The 22163-nt window shown below is 34.3% G+C and overlaps 3 protein-coding genes across 3 annotated transcripts; 2 read left to right on the forward strand and 1 right to left on the reverse strand.

Annotated features, from left to right (window-relative positions):
* The first annotated feature begins 968 nt into the window (after window positions 1–968).
* On the forward strand, window positions 969–4507 carry LOC132293372 (E3 ubiquitin-protein ligase RZFP34-like). Its single transcript, XM_059790825.1, has 13 exons — window positions 969–1112; window positions 1249–1393; window positions 1476–1563; window positions 1679–1738; window positions 2389–2421; window positions 2573–2650; window positions 2735–2778; window positions 3122–3162; window positions 3262–3344; window positions 3426–3517; window positions 3652–3721; window positions 3829–3870; window positions 3963–4507. Exons 2-13 carry the CDS (start codon window positions 1311–1313, stop codon window positions 4113–4115), a joined length of 867 nt encoding a protein of 288 aa, XP_059646808.1. The 5' UTR covers window positions 969–1112; window positions 1249–1310; the 3' UTR covers window positions 4116–4507.
* Window positions 4508–4744: 237 nt separating this feature from the next.
* Window positions 4745–6442, reverse strand: LOC132295615 (alpha carbonic anhydrase 7-like). The gene is made up of 7 exons (XM_059793923.1): window positions 6358–6442; window positions 5993–6210; window positions 5797–5903; window positions 5491–5605; window positions 5144–5308; window positions 4983–5036; window positions 4745–4816 (listed from the first exon to the last, which is right to left on the reverse strand). The coding sequence occupies exons 1-7, from the start codon at window positions 6440–6442 to the stop codon at window positions 4745–4747; spliced, it is 816 nt and encodes a 271-aa protein (XP_059649906.1).
* A 10554-nt stretch (window positions 6443–16996) lies between these two features.
* Window positions 16997–21090, forward strand: LOC132293373 (probable pectate lyase 12). Its single transcript, XM_059790826.1, has 4 exons — window positions 16997–17466; window positions 18175–19087; window positions 19756–19958; window positions 20832–21090. The coding sequence occupies exons 1-4, from the start codon at window positions 17333–17335 to the stop codon at window positions 21049–21051; spliced, it is 1470 nt and encodes a 489-aa protein (XP_059646809.1). The 5' UTR covers window positions 16997–17332; the 3' UTR covers window positions 21052–21090.
* The last annotated feature ends 1073 nt before the right edge of the window (window positions 21091–22163 follow it).

The raw sequence follows: 22163 nt of genomic DNA on the forward strand, positions 1-22163 counted from the left end.
AGGGTATTGTAGACAAATTCTTAAAAAATTGGTTCAAGATGAACGGTAAAAAAATAAATTAAAATAAAATAATTATCCAATTACTAGTTGACAACTTGACATAAGCAAAAAAACAAAATTGATTGAGTGAGAGTACCACACACAGGGTATTGTAGACAAATTCTTAAAAAATTGGTTCAAGATGAACGGTAAAAAAATAAATTAAAATAAAATAATTATCCAATTACTAGTTGACAACTTGACGTAAGCAAAAAAAAATTGATTGAGAGAGAGTACCACATATACAATTGGGTGACAGTACCACACATAGGGTGTCGTAGACAAATTCTTAAAAAAATTGATTCTCTAAAGTGTTAACAAGCACACACTAAATTAATATCTAAACAAATAAAATTTAAAAGAAGAAGTGATAATAACCCGAATATTATAATATATTTAAAAATAAAAAAAATTATAAAATGAAATTTAAATTTGGGTTTGGATTGGGTTCGGGTTTTTGGCACTACAGTCCAAGTCCAACACCAATTGTAAAGATAATTATCAATGCGTAGCTAAAAATCAAATTGGGTTCAAATTAGCCAGCCTAGATTACAGCTCTACTTATAGATAAAATGACTTCGAAATTAAATTTTTTTGACTATTTAACACATACGTCTTATTATTATTATTTTTTATTTTTCTGTTTGCTAATGCCTCTAAAACAAAGCTGTATCAAATCATTGTTATTGCCCAACCAATTCCAATGCACCATTGTTATCAAATCATTGTTTGTATTTGTAGATATTGTTCCAAAATAAATATCCTATTTACTACTAATACAATAATTTTTTTATTAAAACTCATTATATTAAAAAGTTAAATTGAAGGATATGGTGGCAAATGCTGGTGTGTCGCCCCGTCATCTCCGCATAAGATTAGAGGGTGTCGACTGAATGGGATAGTATATAAATAGGGGTTGATGTGATATTTATCAAAACTTTGTATTATTGGCCAACTTTGCTCTTTTATCAATGGAGGGCTTCCCTTCCTCCTCAAATATAAAACCTCAATGCTTCTGTATATCATACTCATAACCCCTCCAGAAATACCCCCTTTTCGCCCACTTTACTGGGGTCCGATTTTTATTTTCACTATTTATTTTTTATATATCTGTGTTTTTGCCTTTGGATATTGTAATTGCTATTGAATTTGGTTTTTGTAAATCTTTTTGTTAAATTAATTGGTTTTGCGTAATGGGTTTCATTTCAGGTGATTTTTGAGGACGCATACACAAAGAGTATATATGTATATAAGAATTTACATTAAAGGAAATGGAGAGCGTTTTGGAGTCCCAGATGAACTCTAATGGGTCGGAAGAAGTATATCTCATGGATATGGGATCTGGGAATTTCGGGTATTTCTTATTTTGGTGTGCGCATTTTTAGATTTTTATTTTCGATCCCCATTCATTTTTTCTTTCTTTGTTAAATTTTCAGGTGCTCACATTACAGAAGAAGGTGCAAGATCAGAGCGCCTTGTTGTGACGAGATATTTAGCTGCAGACATTGCCACAACGAAACTAAGGTGATTCTTTTCTTTTCTTTCCATTTTTTTTTAATTTTTCAAGTTATTTTTTTAAAAAATCATTATTGCTTACTGCGAAGATCACAAATCTTACATATTTAATTTTTTTCAACAGAATTCATTGGAAGTCGATCCTCTCAGTCGGCATGACATTCCTCGCCATGAATTAAAAAGGGTCAGTTCTTTTCTATAATAATTCTATTGGATGAAATGGAGTTCTGAATTTCATTTGATAGTTTTTTTTTTTTTAATTATTATGATTACGTTGTATTACTTCTGGTGTTATGGTAATAGGATTGACTTTTGTTTTCAGTTCATTAAGTCTCTTTTGTTTCTCTATGAGACCTTTGGTTATAGTTTGCAATTCCCAGGTTTTATTTTTATTTTTATATATTTTTATGATTTATTAAAGAAATACTTTTCATAGTTCACTCGTTTATATTGATATTTCTCTTAATTAATGCATGAATGAAATTTTTTCTTAAAAAAAAAAATAAATTGAAATGGGGTTCTGAATTTCATTTGATAGTTATTTTTTATTCTTTTAATTTTCAATTTTTTTTTTTTTGTTTTTTTGTTTTTTTGTTGGTGTTATGGTAATAGGCTTGACTTTTGTTTTCAGTTCATTAACTCTCTTTTGTTTGGTTCTATTTTGCAATTCCCGGTATTTATTTATTTTAATTATTATTTGTTAAAGAAATATATTTCATACTTCACTCATTAAAATTTATATTTCTCTTAATTAATGCATGAATGAAATTGTTACTCAAAAGAAAGAATGAAATACTAATCCAGCTTTATATTTGTTGTGTACTTGTCTTTCAGGTCATCTGCTCATTGTGTAACACAGAACAAGATGTGAGTTAACTTATTAAAAGCTCAAACTGATTAAGTACCAATACTAAAATTTAAATATAGTTGTTTCTTATTTTCCCCAAACTTTAATCACAAGGGAGAAAATTTTAGCAATAAAAAGATATGGTTTTTGATCTTTCTTTATGTCATTCAGGTACAACAGAAATGCTTTCATTGTGGGGTTTTCATGGGGAAGTACTATTGTTCAAAATGCAAATTCTTTGATGACGATGTAAGCTTGAAAAAATTAATTCTTGACCATCGAGTCCTGGTTGTTATATACTTGCTAATGGTACAATATGATTTCTATCTCTAGGTTTCGAAGAATCAATATCACTGTGATAAATGTGGAATCTGCAGGTTAAAATCTCTTCCATGTTACTTCTTTTTCTCTCTATTTCTTTTACAATTTGTATAGTTTTCCATGCACTTAACGAAAGAAAAACCTCAGACTCAGATCCCATCATCTACTGGGGTCGGCTATGCAACTTATTTTTTGGCATTATTTCAATTAAACCATTTGCTTGTTTTTGTCATTATCGTAAAACCTTTGACTTCTTGTGCTTTTCCTTTTTATGAATCACATTATCCTTGATGCTCATGGATGACCATCTTTAATGACCAATAATTTAGTGTTTAGGAGCTATTGTTCTTCGTGCAATTTCCTTGTATCTAAATGTTTTCAATTGTTTATTGCAATCAGAACTGGAGGTAAAGAAAACTTCTTTCATTGTAATAAATGCGGTAAGATTATGAACATTAATTTTCTGTGAGCTCAAATTTTTTTTTTTTAATTCATTGTTCAAGAGTTGAAGCCTGGGATGTCTGTGATTACTGTTTCAGGATGTTGCTATTCAACGTTGTTGAAAGATTCTCATGTTTGTGTGGAAAGAGCAATGCACCATAACTGTGCTGTTTGTTTTGAGGTAAACTTAAAATGACTTGAAAGATACAAAACAAATATGCAAAATGCTGCTATTGCCGAGATTTTCCATTTCTTTTTGCAGTATCTTTTCGATACAACAAAAGACATTACGGTCTTGCCTTGTGGGCACACTATACATTTGGAATGTGTTAAGCAGATGGAACAACATTTCCAGTAAGCATTTTATTTATTATAGTAGTATTTTTTTTTTTTTTCCTCCTATTTTCTCTCCCTCATTTTTGGGTAGTATAAAGCTATTGTTCATTCTATTTTCCCATTTTTTGGTCATTAACGTTTTGTGAGCGCAGGTATGCATGCCCCGTTTGCTCAAAGTCATACTGTGATATGTCCCGTGTGTGGCAAAGACTTGATCAGGAGGTATGCAGATTATATACACTGCTTACTCAATTTTAAGGAGATTTAGTATGCTCATAATCTGAAGAAAGTCGTCTTTCTCCGAACTAATCTGTATTGTATATCTGAAGGTTGCTTCGACACCCATGCCTCAAATATATGAAAACAAGATGGTAAGGAAGAGTGATATATTAGATAACATTTGACTTCCTAAGTCTAGGGTTGTTATATCAACTAATATATCTACAATTTGGTTGTTCATTAGGTTTGGGTTCTTTGCAATGACTGTGGAGAAACATCTGAAGTAAATTTTCACATTGTCGCGCACAAGTGCCCAAAATGCAACTCCTATAATACCAGGCAGACACGAGGTGGCTCTTCCTCATGCTCATCAAGCATTGAGGAGATGGTGAGATGACTGGCTTCTCAACTATGACCTTGGAAAAAGATTTTTACTTCATGGTAAGTGCTTTTGATAAGCACTACAATGCAGCAAATTTTATTTTTTCTGCGTCTTGAAAATGGCATGGAGATCCATTTCTTCATTAATTTCACTTCTTATTTGTGCTCATCTGTATCACTAGTAGATATAGTTAGTCCATTATCGTCGGAAGGACACACTGTCCATTGATTGTACCCATGCTAGATGTTTCCCACAAAGGGTGTAAGTTCGTAGCATAAGTAATTATGTAAACCTCCAAGATCTTTGAACTTTAGCATTTAGGAAACAATGTTATGGCTAAAGCTGAATGTGATCTTATTTTTCAAGTTTCTTAAATTAGTAATGAAAGTTGTTATTAACTTTGTTCCCTTTTGGTATCACTGACCTGACCTTTTACAAGCACCATCTTGATAATAATCACATTTATTTTGCCCCCAACAGTTTTGATCCATAAACATGTCCAAAAAAATGTGAGAAACATTGGAATTTTATTTGTATGAAGACCAATAGGTACAAGACTATATAGTTGAAAAGGAACTTCCACCCATATCCTATCCCATTAAAGAAGATTAGTGTTTAAGAGCTCAATCTCCAATTATAATTAGTTACATCAAACCATAGAGGTGTATCTCTCGACGATTGAGTGGTTGCAATGGTCTTGCATTGCTCTGTGCATACTGCAACAAAATCAGCCACCAACAATAAGAAGATATCTTATTCCCATTTAAACCTATAATTAGGTGCAGAACAAAATAATGTCACGAGAATTCCTTATTCTAAGTTCGTTCATCGTTGTCTAAACAAATGAAAATAAAGTTACACAAGCTGTAGATATATACGTACATCATGAACTGTGTCTCGCAGGAAGTTGATTTGTTCTTGTGAAACAGTTGCCACCTGAGGTCAGTCAAATTTAGTTAATTAAAGATCTAATATTGATATATTTTCGTGACCAATAAGTGATTGGAGATTGAGTTTTGGTTTAATGAGACATATAATATTACCTCTTCTTTGATGATCCAAATAACTTCTTCAGAACAAGGGGGCATAGTGAGTGAACCAGTGTACATGTAATACCTAGTGCCACCCACCTTGATGTCTCTTGGATCCACTTTCCCCGCGCTATTTTCTTTCAAACCATCCATCAAAGGTGCAATGTTTCTACTCAACTGAGAATCAAAATACATATGATAAAAAAAAAACCCTAGCTAAATAGGAACTCATAAGTAAAACCAAAATTGACTCCTAATTTTGTCAAGTTAATTAGGCTAAAAGTGATGTAGGTAAAGGTCATAATATGAACAAAGGTAAGGTAGATATAGACATATATAGACATTAGTAGTAGATTAACCTTAGAAAGGAACACATCAGATTGGCCAATCTTGTAGAGAATCCCAACTACTACTATCCTATTCTTGACATTGAGGTCTGGGCTCATATGAATCATGTGCAGCTCCATGTCATACCTAATAATCACAAATTTTGTTGGTTAGATTAATTTTTCAACTTAATGAGTGAGTGAGTGAGTGAGTGAGAGAGAGAGAGAGGAGTAGATATTGGGCGAGTCCAGTATGCCATGCCATGTCAAGTTCATTGGCTGGATATACCTAATGACATGTTTTGCCCGGTTCACCCAATATTTACTCGAGAGAGAAACCTCTTGGCATTGATGGTGTGCTCGGAGGGTGCGTGCCAGTGCAATTGTTGGAGGAGATAAACAGTGTCATTGATCTGAATTGATCCAGCGTCACCGGCCCATTTCAGCTGCATCAATCACACACGTACCACCGCTAAATATATATTAACATATATTAACAAAGCTTAAAATTAATTACTCATAGTAATTTTCTGACCGTTATATCATGACCCCTGTTCATGAGAGTGGCATTACTAGGCTTGTAATTCCTCCTTATCTCTCCGGACTTGGGGATTGCTTCTGCTACTTGATTCGGGATATCGATTGGAGACTGCATCGGTCCATTTTTACAAGTGGCCCATTCTTTCTTTAGCTCACCCCAACGTGAAGGACCATTGTTGTTCCTTTCGTCGTACACAAACTCTCTCTCGTCCTCTGTATCACATAAATTAATGCATGTCACACTTAACCTATATCAAATGCTAACTCCTTCAAAAATAATATAATAAGAAATATGATTTGTGCATTCACACACATGTACGTGTGTGTGTGTGTGTGTGTGTGTATTATATATAACATTACCAACTTCTTGAGCTGTGATCAATGCTGCATTCAAGAAAATAAGCAGAAAGGCAGAAATGAAAATGGGGTTGCTTTGGTTCTTCATGTTTCACAACCAAATAGTTAGAGAACAAGCAAGGGCATGCATGCTAGAGATTCAAATGCCTAGCTACGTATGCTACTTATATGAGAGGACTCCATGATGGTGGGCATTATATAGGGTTAGAATTTTTTCCATGTTTATTACTATTATTATTATATTCTGAGTTTATGAAAAAAACAAATTGCCAACCCAGCCAAACAGAAAATTGTTAGTTGGACTTATATTGTAGACTGAGTTATGATAGTTACATTGCGATTGTAAGCATTGAATCAGTACTTTGAATTTAAATTTGAAAAAAATTTAGTTCAACTTTTAAATTAAGTTTTATTCATTTTCAATTTCAATGCACCATTTCATTGCTCCCAAATATAATATTATAGTAGTCATTGTAGGGTTGTTCAGGGCAATTAACTTTGGTAATTAGAATAATTTCGGATAATTGAAATTTTGAATTAATTGTATAAAACACCTCGAAAGTATTAAAATATATATATATATCGCATTTTATCCATCTACTAATTCTGGGTAGTTAGTCCACAGTTGTAACGGTTGTACGCTTGCTCATTTATAAAAAAAAACTCAAACTGTTAGATAGTGCTGTATATCCACTCATTACTCAATCACTTTCCCATCCGAATTCGATGTGGGATAAATGACCCTTGCTATATTCTCCCCCACCTAAACTCGCTACGCCTTCGCTGCGCAGTCAGGTCACCCTGTCTACTCAGATGAGTCACCCGGACGCCTTTTGGATCGGACATTTGACGTGACATCGGATTAAGAATTGAGTTTGATTTTGATACCAACTATAACGGGTGAGTACTTGTCCATTTATCTAAAAATTTAAATTATTGTGTAGTGCTGTATATCCATTCATTTATACCCAATTACTTTTCCATTCGAATTCGATGCGGGACAAATGATTAAGTTGCCATTATAAAATAGACAATCAAAAGCATTGAGATTTTTTGGAAACTAACAATTTGCCCTTTTGTATTAATAATCCATAATCCCTCCAAAAGTACCAGAAAGAACGAGGCTCTTTTTGTCTTTTACTTGAATCTGGCCTTTTAGGTGTCTGTTTGGCAACTAAATTTGCCATCTAAATATTTTATTACTACCCTTAAACCTGGTCCACCGGCTCATGCATATATGCTCTCTTTTTTGCCAAACCATGTTTGGTGAATTAGGCTCATCAACTAACTTAGGAATTTGCAACTTTGTTAGGACACTTATCAATTGAGTTAATTCAATAGAAAACTTCAAAAGAAGTAACAGAACCAACCAAAAAAAAAATGAAAAGGAAAAGGAAGATTATAACAAAATTTGTGAAGACACATAAGCATGCAAAAGAATTAGGTGTCTTTTGGAGCATACTATCAGTTGATTGCTTATATGGTTGTACTAATTACTAATTAAGGGAAGTTGGAGGTTATTACAATTTGCTTATAGTTTCACCATTGAGCTCTCTTTCATGACTGTAGGGATGGCAATTTGTCCTGCGGGGACGGGCACCAGTTTATAGTAATTTTGAGGACCTTCTAACTTATTTGGGTAATAATAGTTTTTATTAATGAAAACCCGTGCGGGTTTAAGGTAGGGGCGGGGAAGGTCACCCTACTCCATTTTGGTAGCTAAATTATTAAATTAGTCTTATTTTATTAGTATATATAGTTAACCCTAGAAACTCTAGGTCATATTTACTTGCTTTCTCTACCGTTCTAGAGAGAGGCAGAGCCCTACGAACTAAGAATGTTCATACCCTTAAATTTTATGTTAAATTATTGATTGTCCATTTTTTATGAATTTTTTCAATAGTTACATAATTGTATTTGAGGAAAAAAATTTAAAAATGAGGAGAAATTTTGGAACAAAACAGGGCAAGGCAGGGCGGTTGCCGGTGGGGGTGAAAATTTAAACCGGGGCGGGGATGGGGTGGAAAAGTCCCCCTTTTAGGCAGTTTTGGGCGGGGACGGGGTGGCGGTTTTGAAACTGTTGCGGGGGTGAGGGAGGGTAAACCACCCCGTTGCCATCCCTATCTAAGAGGATTATGGTGTGTTTTAAGAGGTTCAATATTATCATTTTCGACAAAATAATAATAATAATAATAATAAACCATTAATAGATTTTCGTTCTGTTTCTACTGGACCAACTCGTCTATGGAATAATATTGAATTATGTTGGGAATCATTCATTCATGGGCTGTAAATCCTTGCAAGTATCCTCTGCTTTACATTGTAGTCCAAGGTGAAATGTACCAGAGATCCAAAGTGGGCCGTCTAATCCACTCAGTTGGAAAGGCACAAGAATGCTAGATGGGCCTTAAGAATTCAAATCACACACACTCCAATATCTTGGACCAACATTTTTAGTTGCAATTGGGGACCAAAAGTCCTTTTCAGCCGAGATGGGTCCTATTTTGCTTACAAAAGTCCTGAATTAGTTCAACAAAAGTCATTTGGAATCTGTTTTAACCTTTTACCAATTCGGATAACAATATTTGGAGTACAAAAGAAAGAAACCAAAATATAAATCTTTGTGGGCCCAAAGTATTGGAAAATTTTGTGCCTACTCGTCCTATCATTTATCCTACTTACCATTAGGAAGGGTCCATTTAAATCATGGTCCACATTCGATCATCTCATTAGTCTCATTGTTATACTTTTGTCTTGATATCACCAATTTTTTTTTCATTTTCAACAATCCATGATATTATTAATGGCTAGGGCCTAGGGGTTAATGTACCTACGCTATTAGAGGTTGAATCAAGACACACATTCTCATATACTCTCAATTCAATTTATTTTATTATTATTTCTTTTATTAACAGTAAAAAACTCATTCACCTACTTGGTATGATGTCAGGGATAGATTTAGAAAATTAGGTAAGGAGGAAGTGTACCAATGCGAATATAGCAAGCCTTTGAAAGACTTTGGCAAGTGAGGGAGGGGCCGAGGACATGTCATGTGGGCCACTTAATTGGCCTGTGGGTCCCACTCACACTCTCTAAAAATAAATTAAAAATATATTATAAATAGCTCCTTCATTTAAGTATCAATGTATCATACCCATTGGCTGGACTAATCACAAACATGAAGAGACACCTCATCTCAATTTGCTTTCTACATGACACGCTCTAAGGATTTAAAATATTAATTTTCTAATTTAAAAAGTGAAAAAGTATGTGGTCTATGATTTTACTATTGGAGCCATTTATCATTAGGAATTTCCCAAAATTTCTGGCAGGTTTATCTGGACAGTAAAAACATGTAATGATTTCATTTAACTGGTAAACCATGTGAAATTAAAATAAGGAGTAAGCACCTTTATCTCATACAATGTATCATGATTCAAAATTGCTTGAAAATACTAACCGAATGGAAAATGATACTATAAGATTAGGAATTTGAAACCCACAAACGTTATGGTCATAAGATGGTCCTACATGGTAACAATAGTCAAAAAATGATCTTCAATCAACAGCAAGTACTGTTGATGTTGGAAACAAACAGTGTCCGTGAAGTAGTGTCCATTTCAATTATTAAATCATTTCGTTACTGAACCTTGCCAGAACACTGTCTAAGCCTGAAACATCCTGCTCATCGACCGAGAGTCCTAAAGGAACTGCGCATATAAATATTGGCGTGTGACTGTGTGTATGTGTTTTGAATCTTTCGATATATATATATATAATATATATACACTTAATGTAGTATAGACCGTATAGGTTAACGAGATCGATACAAGCATGCTGAAAAAGTTGTCGAGTATACTTTCAAAGATACTCCGCAATTTATTGAGACAAAAGTAACGCAGCAATTATGGCAGTTGTCTTTATCAAGACTTTTTTCACCTAGTATGGCTCTCTACTAACCATTATTTATTTATTTAAGGTGGAATACTACTAATTCTCTATTTATCCATTTTCTGCATTGCAAGCTAAGGGGAAAAAAAAAGAAAAAAAAGAAAAATGGTAAATTGCATTGACATTTGAAGTTTTCGGATGCGAATCAACGACTTATTTTAATAATAACATCCCTTGTGGTTTTAAATGTCATATTTATTCTTAATTATTTAATTTAATTAATTTACAAAATATCAGTCTATAAAAATATCCTCATTATTTAGCCTCTTTCTCTACTATAATCTTTAACTTTCTTTTTTTTTTTAATTTATTTCATTTTAGTACCTAGTCGCCAACACTCTCTCTCTCTTCCTGATCTTAGACATGACCATATTTTTTTTCCTTCTTGTGGTGTGTTTGGGCTGGCCTTGACTGTTTTAAAAATTTTTTTTTTCTACTCTAGTGATGGTTGTTGTGGTGTGGTTTGGTGGTTATAGTATAGTGTCTGGGTTATCAGGATGTTTCAAAATTTTTATTTTATTTTTTCTACCGTGGTGTTTGGGTGTGGTGATGATGGTTCTGGTGGTGTTTGGGTGTGGTGGTAGTGGTTATGGTGGTGTATAGTTATTTGGTTATTTTAAAAAAAATTTAATTTAATTTTTAATTTTTATGTTGTGGTGGTGGTTATGATGGTATAAGTATTATTATATATAAACTATAGGGTAAAGTGCAAAAAACCCCCCTTCAACTATTGGTCACGTGCAATTAACCTCCCTGAATTACAATTTGCCCCCTTGAACTAGTGAATTTGGTGCAATTAACCCCCTATATGACATCTTCGGCCAATTAGTTATAACGAAAATAGTAAAAGATAATTTTACCCCTATATAAAACCACGTCGTTTCATAAAATTTTAACAACCACCAATTTTTTGATGTTATTTTATCCACAAAAAAGTAGAACTAAAAAAATAAATTCTAAAAAAAAATTGAAAATTGAAGTCTGAACAGCCCTTAGACACCAAACTCGAGCAAATCGTCCCCTCCCCTCGTCCCCTCCCCTCTGTATTCACAGTTCTTTCCCCTTTCTCCTCTCCATTTCCTCCGGCTGCCAACTCCTGACCACCACAATACAACCGTTTTCGGTCTCTTCTCCACTGCCCACCGGCACCTCGAAAGGCTGCCAAACCACCATCCCCTCTTTCTCTCTACGAACCCTAATTTTCATTGCTCATTCAAACCTTTGTAACATAGCTAAATTAAAGGCACCACCGGATTGCATAGCCACCAAAGATGATAAGAACACGCCACCAGGATAGTGTGAATTAATGGCTAGAATCCTGGAAGGCGAATTCTTCAAAACTCGACTTGTCGATCGTAGATTTGGCACTCAAACCCTTATATGATCCCCTCACGCTCTCCAGATTGAACCGTGTCTCGCCGTTGTACGTGAATGACACCACCAGCAAACCGCGGCTCATGGCGGTGATGTGATTCCAGCGGAATCAACCATGGTGATGCAATTCCAGCGAGGCTAAAAAGACCATCGGCTGAGAAAGATTTCTCTATATATATATATATTTTAATTATTAGTGTCGTTTCTCTGATGATGGAAATGACGACACCGATGCCTATTTGACATAGTTGTATAACAAAATTTCAAGAAATTCGATATATATATATATATATATATATATATATATATATATATATCAATCCATCATCTGGCCTAAAATCAGGGATCTAAGCTTCATTGATTGATCAAATCAATGATTGGAGAGTTGAGAAAACATGAGTTATGATATTTGTGGTCATCGGAGTCCGCCCGGTAGTCGTTGCAAGGATTTTACCCATAAAAAAAAAAAAAAAAGGATTGCAGAGATATTTGGTCTTTGCTCAGTTATAGCATAAATGAGGAAGGAAGAGGAGCTATCGATCGTGGACATAGCATTTTTCAAGAGAATTGTTGATGCAAGGAAGGCTTGAGGCGTGAAAGCCCCAACCCTAACGAGCGCGATAATCACCTACGCCGAGAGATCACTTCGTGAACTCGTGTGAGATGACTTCGGGAGCAGCAACTCTGACGTCAGATCCCGGCGACTCCAATGTTAGAATCTGGCAACGAGAGCTACTCCAATCAATCGGTCACGTCAGTAGTTAAAGACTAAAAATAAGTCGTTTTATAGTAAATGTGAGGGGGTATTGTGGTCTTTTGACTTCATAAAGGGTTGTATGGTAATTTAAAAAATTTTGGGCTGTCACGTAATTGTCATGTGCTTCTTTCCAGTCAAATTCAACCGGCTAATCACCGGATTGGGGTTAATTGCAACAAACATGTTAGTTCAGAGGGGGTTATTTGCCAAATTATTAGATCAGGGGGGTTTCTGCTAAATGGCCAATAATTGAAGGGAATTTTTTGCACTTTACCTTAAACTATATCTATATGTATAGAAGAGATGAATATGTTAATTTGGTATATTAAATTTAGTTAGAAGATTAAATTTGTAATTTCATGATTTAAATGGAATTGTTAATAAGTTAAATGTTAAAAAATAATTTCATATGATTTCAGAGGTTTGGAAGGATGTCAGAGCACATTTTTAAAATATCAGGGGATGTCAAGATAAAAAAAGTCATTGATTATCTATTAAGTGACGTTAACCAAAACTTCATGGAATACCAGTGCAATTTGCCTAAAAATAAAAATAAAAAGAAAAGAGAGCATAATGTTGCTTAGTGACCCGGCAAAGAACCTGTACTTTTCTAAGGTGGTCTGTTTTTACTGAATTGCTGCATTTATGGGTAACTGTGCATAGAGATTTCTGGTTTTCTAATTTTATAACTTGACAACAATAAAGAAAGAGAAAATTAAAAAGAAAATTTAGTTTGGGTCTTTTCTCCTACGGAGTACAACTCTTCGAAAACTCAACATTGAGATGTCCTTGTTTCAGATATGTAGATATTTCTGCTTCAGACATGACACAATTGTAGAGATGTATATATTTGTGTGTGTAAACTATGTATACACTCAATTGCTGATCTGTTAGGGAAGATAATTTATACCATCTGCAATAAATTTAAAAGACCCAAACTCCTTTCCCACGAGGTACATTTCAGTTTCCACACTAGACGAGAAATTTGAGACTTATACAAGATTAGTGTCAATAACCTAATGAATTAATCAAAACTTTTGAGTTGGATACCCTCATTTAACATTCTTACTAGTGAAATCCGAATTCAAAATTAATTTTGGCGTTACAATTAAACATAAAAGATTGTATGAATAATAAATTATTACTTATATGAGAAATCAATGGCTTGTTAATTTATTTAGTTTTCACTTTGACGACCACTGTAGATAGGTACAAGACACTGAACGAACTATCATACTGGTCATGAACATATCAGAATTCCATACTCTGGAGTAGTATTAAGATAGGTAAGATCCTGAACATGTCTAGTGAAGGGAGTCAAAAGCGGACAATATTTTGTCTGGGTAGGATAAGGGTTGTTACAAATAGTATCAGAACCGGAGTCCAGCCAAAAGTGTGTCCAACGAAAATGTTGGGTCCGTACAGGGATAATTGTGACGACCACTATAGGTGGGTGTGAGATACTGAACAAGCTACCACACTGGCAGGTTACAGGATGTTATGATTCCACATCGTCTGGGAAGGGGAAGTGTTATATGTAAGGTTCAACATCCTCTATGAAACAACGCATTTTAAAGTTATGATGGTCGTGAACCCATCAGAATTTTAAAATTAAGTGTCCTTACTCCTGAAGTAGTACCAAGATGGATGACTTCGGGTAGTCACCTGGGAAGTCATTGGTTCGAAAAAACAAAAAACGGACAATATTATATCTGAATAGGATGAGAGTAGTTACACAATAGCATATATATTCTTCATAAATCAACAGTGAGATATGAATCTGACTTCCATACAAAATGGTTTACTTTAAAGTTTAAACAGTAAAACATATATTAAACATGTATAGGTATATGAGTGAGATTTTATTTTGATGGCTAAAAGAGAATTCTGGGATTTTATTTTAAAAATATGCAAATTGAACAGAATATGGACTCAAAAGCAACAAAGGGTTAATTGAAGATATAATCTTTTAAACTTTGATATTATGTCTACTGTTTCAATGAGGACTAAAGATGAAAAGAAGTGGGAAAACAAGGGCTCCATTGGTTCTCGGATCCCCTGAATTTTTAATATTTTACTAATATACCATGTTATTTTTTCTTTTTTTCAATATATACTCCTAAAATATTACTAATGCTCCTCTAAAAAATTATTACAAAATTTTAGTCTTGCTCCTCCTTATCTAAAATTTTAAGTTCACCCCTGCACTTGACCCTACTAAATATGTAAAAAGTATATATGAGTGAGATTTTATTTTGAGGACTAAAAGAGAGTTCTGGGATTTTATTTTAAAAGTATGAAAATTGAAATGAATATACTCAAAAGCAAAAGAGAGTTGATAGAAGACGAAAGTAGTTAACATTCTTTTTAAACTTTGATATTCTCTTTACTGTTTCAATGAGGACTTAAGATGAAATGAAGTGGGAAAACAAGGGCTCCATTGGTTCTCGGATCCCCATGGAGAGAAGCTCCACACCAATCCTGATGTTGGCAGTGGGATAATAAGGTAGGCCCATTAGTGCTGGCCCACAAACAAATGGATAGGAAAGCTTATGGACCATCATGAGTAATTTTTATTTGGACCCCTGAGGTATGTCTATATATTAAGGAGACCCTCCAAATTTGCATAATTTCCATCAAATACTTTACTTTTTCTGACACATTACCATCATGTAATGGCCAGGTCAAAGATATCTTGTGATGATTTCATTAAATAAAAAAAAAAAACAGAGTAAGTCATAATACCAAGACTACGCTTCTAAGTCCCTCATTCCCCCAATTTCCTTTAACGGTTTCTCTCCAATTTCCTCCGCTTTGAGTTTATTCCCTCCAAACACAATATTATTTATTAAAATTGTAGTTTATTTCATAATTTCATAAAATTAGAAATTAAAATATTTTCAATACCTAACCTTTGTAAAATTCAATTCCAAACAATTTAATTTCAGAAAATAAAAAATTAATAACTAATTTAAACCTTTCCCCTGTCAATCTTAATTTCATAAAATAAATTTAAATCCTTTCAATTTCTAACCCTTGTAAAATTCAATTTCCAAAATAAATTTAATTAAAATAAAAAATTAGTGACAAATTTAAACATGTCCTTAGTCAATCAAAATTTGATAAAATTATAAATTTAAATCCTTTCAATTCCTAACCTTGTATACTTTAATTCCCAAAATAAATTTAATTTCTAAAAAAAAATATATTTATGACTAATTTAAACCTTTCCCTAGTCGATCCTAATTTGATAAAATAATAAATTTAAATCCTTTCAATTTCTAACTTTAGTAAACTTTAATTTATTTAAACCTTCCCCTAGTGGATCCTAATTTGATAAAATAAAAAATTTAAATCCTTTCAATTCCTAATCTTTGTAAAATTTAATTTTCAAAACAAATTTTATTTACAAAAATAAAAAAATAGTGACTAATTTAATTTAATTTCCAAACCTTTCCCTGGAGTGTTTGTTCTTGAGGAAAATAACAATGAAGGTAGATTGGTTATTTTGTTCTCTCAATTGACATGACCAATTCATAATATCTGACAAGGGTTGTAACTGAAATTATGCAAACCTGGAGGGATCTCTGGACGTATAGATATACCTCCAAATGAAGACCACCCTCCCATCATTGTCAAAGATATGTGTCATCATCCAATCAGGGAAAAGAATGGTATCTATCATGAAAAAACTTATGTAATCCACATCCACTCCACTCATTTGTTAAGTTACTGTATAAGCTACCCTTCTTCTATACAGCTGACTTACAGGTGTGAGATATATTCACATTATATCCAGTAATGGCAAAAAGTTCAATGAATATATGTTCTACTGTATTAAAAGAGCAAATTAAATATTATTTCAAACTGATTAAGGAGAAACTCTAAAGTCTAAACTGCTGGTGTGTGTGACACAGTATAGTTTAACAAATGTCCTACTTAAATTTCAAATGTGTGAAAGAAGGGAAGAAAAAAAGAAAAGAAGAGAAAACAGATAAGCTTGAACTTTCCTTTTATTCATATTTTAATTCAAGGACATTGTTGGGCAAAATCAATAGTTTGGGGGGTGCTTCTCTTTATCATTTGGATTAAGTAGTGTTTTTCTTTCTCTATATTTTGACTTTGAGAGATATTGGTACTTCAAAAAAAAAAAAAAATTGGTAGAGAGATACTCCAATTCATAAGAACTGGAGTGCCTCAAATTTACTTCTTTTTAATGTTTGAGTGTCAACATTATTTTCTTTTCAAACTAATAAACATAATCGATATTTAACAGACAACAATAATGACGAAATTAATAGATTCAAATCTCCTCTAGTAGAGAGATTCTATTCATCCTGCATAGCTAGTGCAACACAAATGTGACTAAATGCAACATTATAAAACAACATAATTGTGGCACGGGAGAGAATTTGGGTACAGTATAAAACAGGCACAGGAGAGAATTTGGGACGTCAGATTGTTTGGCCATACCACTTAATAAGCACAACTACACCTGCAAAGAGAAATAATGTTGAAAGGAACACTGTTTCGTTAGATATATTATTTTATTTATTTATTCCCCTGTTTCTTTTTTCCTTTTCCCTCTCCTGCAGTGAATACAGATCCCTCAAAAAAATGATTATAAATGAAGAAAGAAGTAAAAATAAAAGATACTCTGAGTTGGAGAAGTGAGAGAATCAGAATCCATTATCTTCTTCACTCACTCACTCATTCTGTCATTTGCATATATACTAACTACTAACTATATATATCATTACACACCAATCACACTACTATTCTTCTCAGTATTGCACCCATACACTAACTCCTCCTAACTACATTCCACAAGAAAGGAAAGGGAAGAGAAGGAAAGGAAAGGAAAGGAAGTACATTGTCTTCGTCAAATACAACAAAATGCTCCACTGGACCTGCATTGTTCTAATCTCCCTCCTCACTTCAATTTATCCACTTGGTTCAGCAGCAATGCTCAACCTCACTCTTCCAACTCCACACCCCAACCCTGAATCTGTTGTTCAAGATCTCCAAAGGTACAAATTTTCTTCTCTTGTCACTCTGTTTCTGATTCCAAAATATGCAATAACACTACTGATTTCTCAAATTTATTATGCTTTCTTCGATTTGTTTGTCTGGTTTACATCATTTTCAAACTAGGCTGTTCTTTTTATGATCTATGTTTTTCTTATTTTTCTTTACAAATGTATATATAATATAGCAGTTCCGCGTTTTTAAAAGGTTTTTGCAAGTGTAAATCACTAAGCCCTGTTCATTAAACTTCTTTAATGTGGCTGCTCTGCATTCTCCTCTTCTTTTAAAGTTCTTAGTTTGGGTTTCTCTCTCTCTATATACACTCATATGTATAGATATTCGGGTTTTTTGATCCTTTCTTTGTTTTGGGAGACATTTTTATCTGGTTGGATCTGCATTTTGGTTTTTCTTTCCACTATTATTTTCATTATTGTTATTATTATCATTATTTTTCTTTATCATGATAATTTGATTTTTTGACCATAAAAGACTTTGGAATATTTTTTCGTCTCCCAACTAATTAGAATCCAATAAAGTATGACGCTCCTTTTTTTTTTATGGTATACACGTATATGTATAGCTATGTATAAAAATACAAATATTATGCGTGTACAAATATTTATCTGTCATTAATTGGGCAGTATTCCCTCTTCCCTCTGTCCCAAAAATTAATTGGAGTAATTATTATTATTATTATTTTTTTTTTTCAGAAGAGTAAATGTTTCACTGTCAAGAAGACAAATGCTATCATACGCCAACAGCGACGCGTCCACAAGTAGCTCGTGCCTCACAGGCAACCCCATCGATGACTGCTGGCGATGCGACACCAACTGGCAGCTCAACCGGCAACGTCTCGCCGACTGCGCCATCGGCTTCGGCCAGTACGCCCTCGGCGGCAAAGGCGGTCGCTTCTACGTGGTCACGGACTCCTCCGACCACGACGCCGTCAACCCCCGGCCGGGCACTCTCCGTTATGCGGTCATCCAAACGGAGCCCCTCTGGATCGTGTTCGCTACCAACATGCTCATCAAACTCTCCCAAGAACTCATCTTCAACAGCTACAAAACCCTAGACGGCCGCGGCGCTAACGTCCACATAATAGGCGGTGGGTGCATCACGCTCCAATACATCACCAACGTCATCATTCACAATATCCACATCCACCACTGCTACGAATCGGGCGAGACTAACGTGCGGTCGAGTCCAACGCACTACGGGTACAGAACCAAATCGGACGGTGATGGGATCTCGATATTCGGTGCGAGCGACATATGGATCGATCACTGCTCGCTTTCACATTGTAAGGACGGTCTGATTGATGCGGTGATGGGGTCCACTGGGATCACCATATCCAACAATTACTTTTCGCACCATAATGAGGTGATGTTATTGGGTCACAGCGATGATTATTTACCGGACTCAAGAATGCAGGTGACCATAGCGTTTAATCATTTTGGTCAAAAGCTAATTCAGAGAATGCCAAGGTGTAGAAGAGGGTATATACATGTGGTCAACAATGATTTTACGCAGTGGGAGATGTATGCCATTGGAGGTAGTGGAAATCCTACCATTAATAGTCAAGGAAATCGCTATACCGCGCCTAAAAATCCTTTTGCCAAGGAGGTATATAACTTTGGACTAGATGATGTTTATTTTGTTGAACATATATATATACACACAATTACACATTTAATTTTTTTTTTTTTAAATCCACTTCACTCTCAAAATGAAATCATATTTATACCTTACTTATAATTAAGAGAATATATGTTTCTCATTTACATAAAAAATAAAAAATAAAAAAAAAAATCACCATTTTAGAGGAAATTTCAAATATCAACAAACCAAAAGGCAATATTTTACTATTGTCACGATGGAGCTATAATGTGCCATGTGCCCGTGCACCCCACTGAATTATTATATATTTATATTCTTTTAAAAGTTTTAGTAATATCTCTACAATTTTTTTTAGTAAAACTCCTATTTATATATACTCTCCCACTAAATGTTTTTGGTAAAATTAATTTCTTAATGTTAAAAGTAATTTTTTTTTAATCACATTGTTGTTAAGGGCGTTCCTTTATTTATTTATTTTCCCTCAAATAATTTTCTGACTCTTTCAATGTCATTATTAGTTGAAGTTACTGTGGATCTCTGACTTTTACATTGGATTCTCTAGTAATTTACCGTGATGTGATGTGATGTGATGTGAGTGATTACAGGATTAGAAAGAGAGAGAGAAAGAGTGGGACCTAACATGGTGGTGGTGTGTTTGTGTGGTTGGTGGGCAGGTGACAAAGCGAGTGGAAACAGGGCAGGATGAATGGAGGGGTTGGAATTGGAGGAGTGAGGGGGACATTATGGTAAATGGAGCCTTCTTTGTTGCATCTGGAGAAGGTGTAGAGGTTAAATACGAGAAGGCCTACAGCGTGGAGCCTAAATCAGCTACATTCATTGACCAGCTCACCACTCACGCCGGTGTTCTCGGTTCCAGGTCTCTCTTTTCTCTCTCCTACGTGCCACTTTTCTCTTTGTTTCCTTTTCCTTTTTCTTTTTCTTTTTCTCTCTCTTCTTTTTCCTTTTTCTTTACGGTGGTTTCATACTTTTACCTTTCTGATTCACCATGATTCCTTCAACAGAGTTCTAAATTTGTTCCGGGCTAGCCCAAAATTTGGCATGATGGGCCTGAAAGCCCTAAACTTGTGCTATATCAAGCCTTGTTTAAGTTCAGAAAGCCTAGGCCAGGATGGTGTTAATCTGGGTTGTTATATTTGAATATGAGTTTATATGTGCATAGCTCTACCACTATCATTCATGGTCCAGCCTTGCTCAAAACATGTATATCAAATGCCAATTAGCACAAAAGTATATCTATATAAGAATAGTATTAGAGGGAGATAGAGCACATTAATTGATTTAATTTCTTAAATAATGGGCATTAGAAATTCATGAGTGCTAGCGACTATCGCTCCACTTTTGGTGATTGGTTTGTTGATTGAAAATCATCCACAGCAATTGTGATTGTTTTCAACGAATCACCGAAGGTCATGAAAGACGAGCGACTGGGGCTAGCACTTCTCTAATAATTTTTCGCCATAAGTCTCACCTTTTAAGCAGTTGAAAATATATGCATCAGCCTTATTCCTGTCAAACAACTAAACTTTAAAAGATATATTAAGCAATCAAATAACACACTGGTGGCTTCCAAAATTTTCAAACAATGCAACAATGAATGATTATCCTCAAACTAAGGAGTATGAAGAAGAAAAACACAATTTAGTGCTTGTTTAACACCCTGCTTTAGAGTTGTAACAGTAGTTACAGTACACTACATATGCCTAATATAAGAAAGTTTTGTAATGTGCAGAAGCAACAAACTGGGCAAGTGGAGTTCCAATGGTGATGGGACTATTTTAGGTGACGATCCATCTGAAGACAACAACGACAATGAGAATGAGAATGAGGATGAAATGTTGGGAAGCTATGCAACACCACCACCTTCCTCTAATTCCATATTTTTCTCCTTTGTAATCGCATTGTCGTCCTTGTTATTTCTCTATGTCACCACAACAACCATGGTGTTGTAGTATGAGATTAAAAGAAGGGCATCTTCCAATTCCAACTTACATCACTTGTATATCTAACACTACTAAACCCTCACCTCTCATATGCAACCTGCAAAATATCCTCATTCCCACCATTACCAACATAACATAATTTAGGATACAATTACAATTTTTGCATAGCTGACTTCTAACAATGTAAATTATTGACGTTGTATATGCATTAAATATAGCAGCACAAAATCAAAGAAAGCAAGAAAGTATTCTGCAATTCGTAGTTAGGACCCTTTTGACATTCATTTATTATAGTTTAAACAATTTTAGTGCCAAAATTTTATATATAAACACAACTCTTGAGTCCTAACTTTGTTTTTCTTTGATTTAGTTGGAAATTCAGATTTGCACGGGAGCAGCACACCACTGTTGCTTTCTTCTAATTCCATTCTATTATCTTTTCTAATTGCCTATCCTTCCTTCTTGTTTCTATATGTCACCACAGCATCCATGAGGGTGGGTCTTAGCTCAATGGTACAGTTGCTGCTTTATTGTGATTTGGAGATTACGGGTTCAAAACCGAAACAACCTTTCTATTACATCTGAACTAGAGCCTTGTGCACCGAGCTAACCTTTTCTTACCACAACATCCATTTCATTTAATTTCCTAGAGAAATTGCAACGCCAAGTGATTTAGGTTCTTCAACAGGACAAAATCACTAGAACTGATTCTTCTTCTTTTTTTCTTTTTCCCCCTCTGAATTTTTGTTTTTCTTTTCTCCACAAAGCTGAGAGCTAAAAGCCAAATTGGGGTATAGGAAGCAGTAGAGTACAAAATACATGAGGCACATATTATATTTAAGCATGATATGTTACTAAATTAAGATGATCCTACATGGTAAGAAAAGAATGGGTTTGAGAGATTCTTGTCTCCACCATGGAAGGAAACTCTGTGTTCTTCATTTTTATAATATATTATGAACAACTTCTTGTGACTCATGTTTTCTCTCTCTCTATATATGCTTCCATTTTTAATTTTTAAACTTTACATCCATTCAATTAATCAGAGCTACTAGAAAACTAGTGTATAAGACGGATAGAAGATGATGTAGTTCTCTTCTAGTTGTTACTGGTCATTTCTA

Source organism: Cornus florida, unplaced genomic scaffold, assembly GCF_030987335.1.
Source record: "Cornus florida cultivar Cherokee Brave unplaced genomic scaffold, ASM3098733v1 CherokeeBrave_3.0.0_Hap2_Chr02, whole genome shotgun sequence".
NCBI classification, from domain to species: Eukaryota; Viridiplantae; Streptophyta; class Magnoliopsida; order Cornales; family Cornaceae; genus Cornus; species Cornus florida.

Excerpts from the sequence above, each read along its gene's own strand:
- LOC132293373 (XM_059790826.1), top strand. The coding sequence starts at position 17,333 with ATGCTCCACTGGACCTGCATTGTTCTAATCTCCCTCCTCACTTCAATT. Across the intron at positions 17,467-18,174 it reads GTTGTTCAAGATCTCCAAAG|AAGAGTAAATGTTTCACTGT; the intron begins GTACAAATTTTC and ends TTTTTTTTTCAG. Across the intron at positions 19,088-19,755 it reads AAAATCCTTTTGCCAAGGAG|GTGACAAAGCGAGTGGAAAC; the intron begins GTATATAACTTT and ends GTTGGTGGGCAG.
- LOC132293372 (XM_059790825.1), top strand. The coding sequence starts at position 1,311 with ATGGAGAGCGTTTTGGAGTCCCAGATGAACTCTAATGGGTCGGAAGAA. Across the intron at positions 2,779-3,121 it reads GATAAATGTGGAATCTGCAG|AACTGGAGGTAAAGAAAACT; the intron begins GTTAAAATCTCT and ends TATTGCAATCAG. Across the intron at positions 3,722-3,828 it reads GGCAAAGACTTGATCAGGAG|GTTGCTTCGACACCCATGCC; the intron begins GTATGCAGATTA and ends GTATATCTGAAG.
- LOC132295615 (XM_059793923.1), bottom strand. The coding sequence starts at position 6,442 with ATGAAGAACCAAAGCAACCCCATTTTCATTTCTGCCTTTCTGCTTATT. Across the intron at positions 6,211-6,357 it reads GATCACAGCTCAAGAAGTTG|AGGACGAGAGAGAGTTTGTG; the intron begins GTAATGTTATAT and ends TATGTGATACAG. Across the intron at positions 5,037-5,143 it reads TTTGGATCATCAAAGAAGAG|GTGGCAACTGTTTCACAAGA; the intron begins GTAATATTATAT and ends GACTGACCTCAG.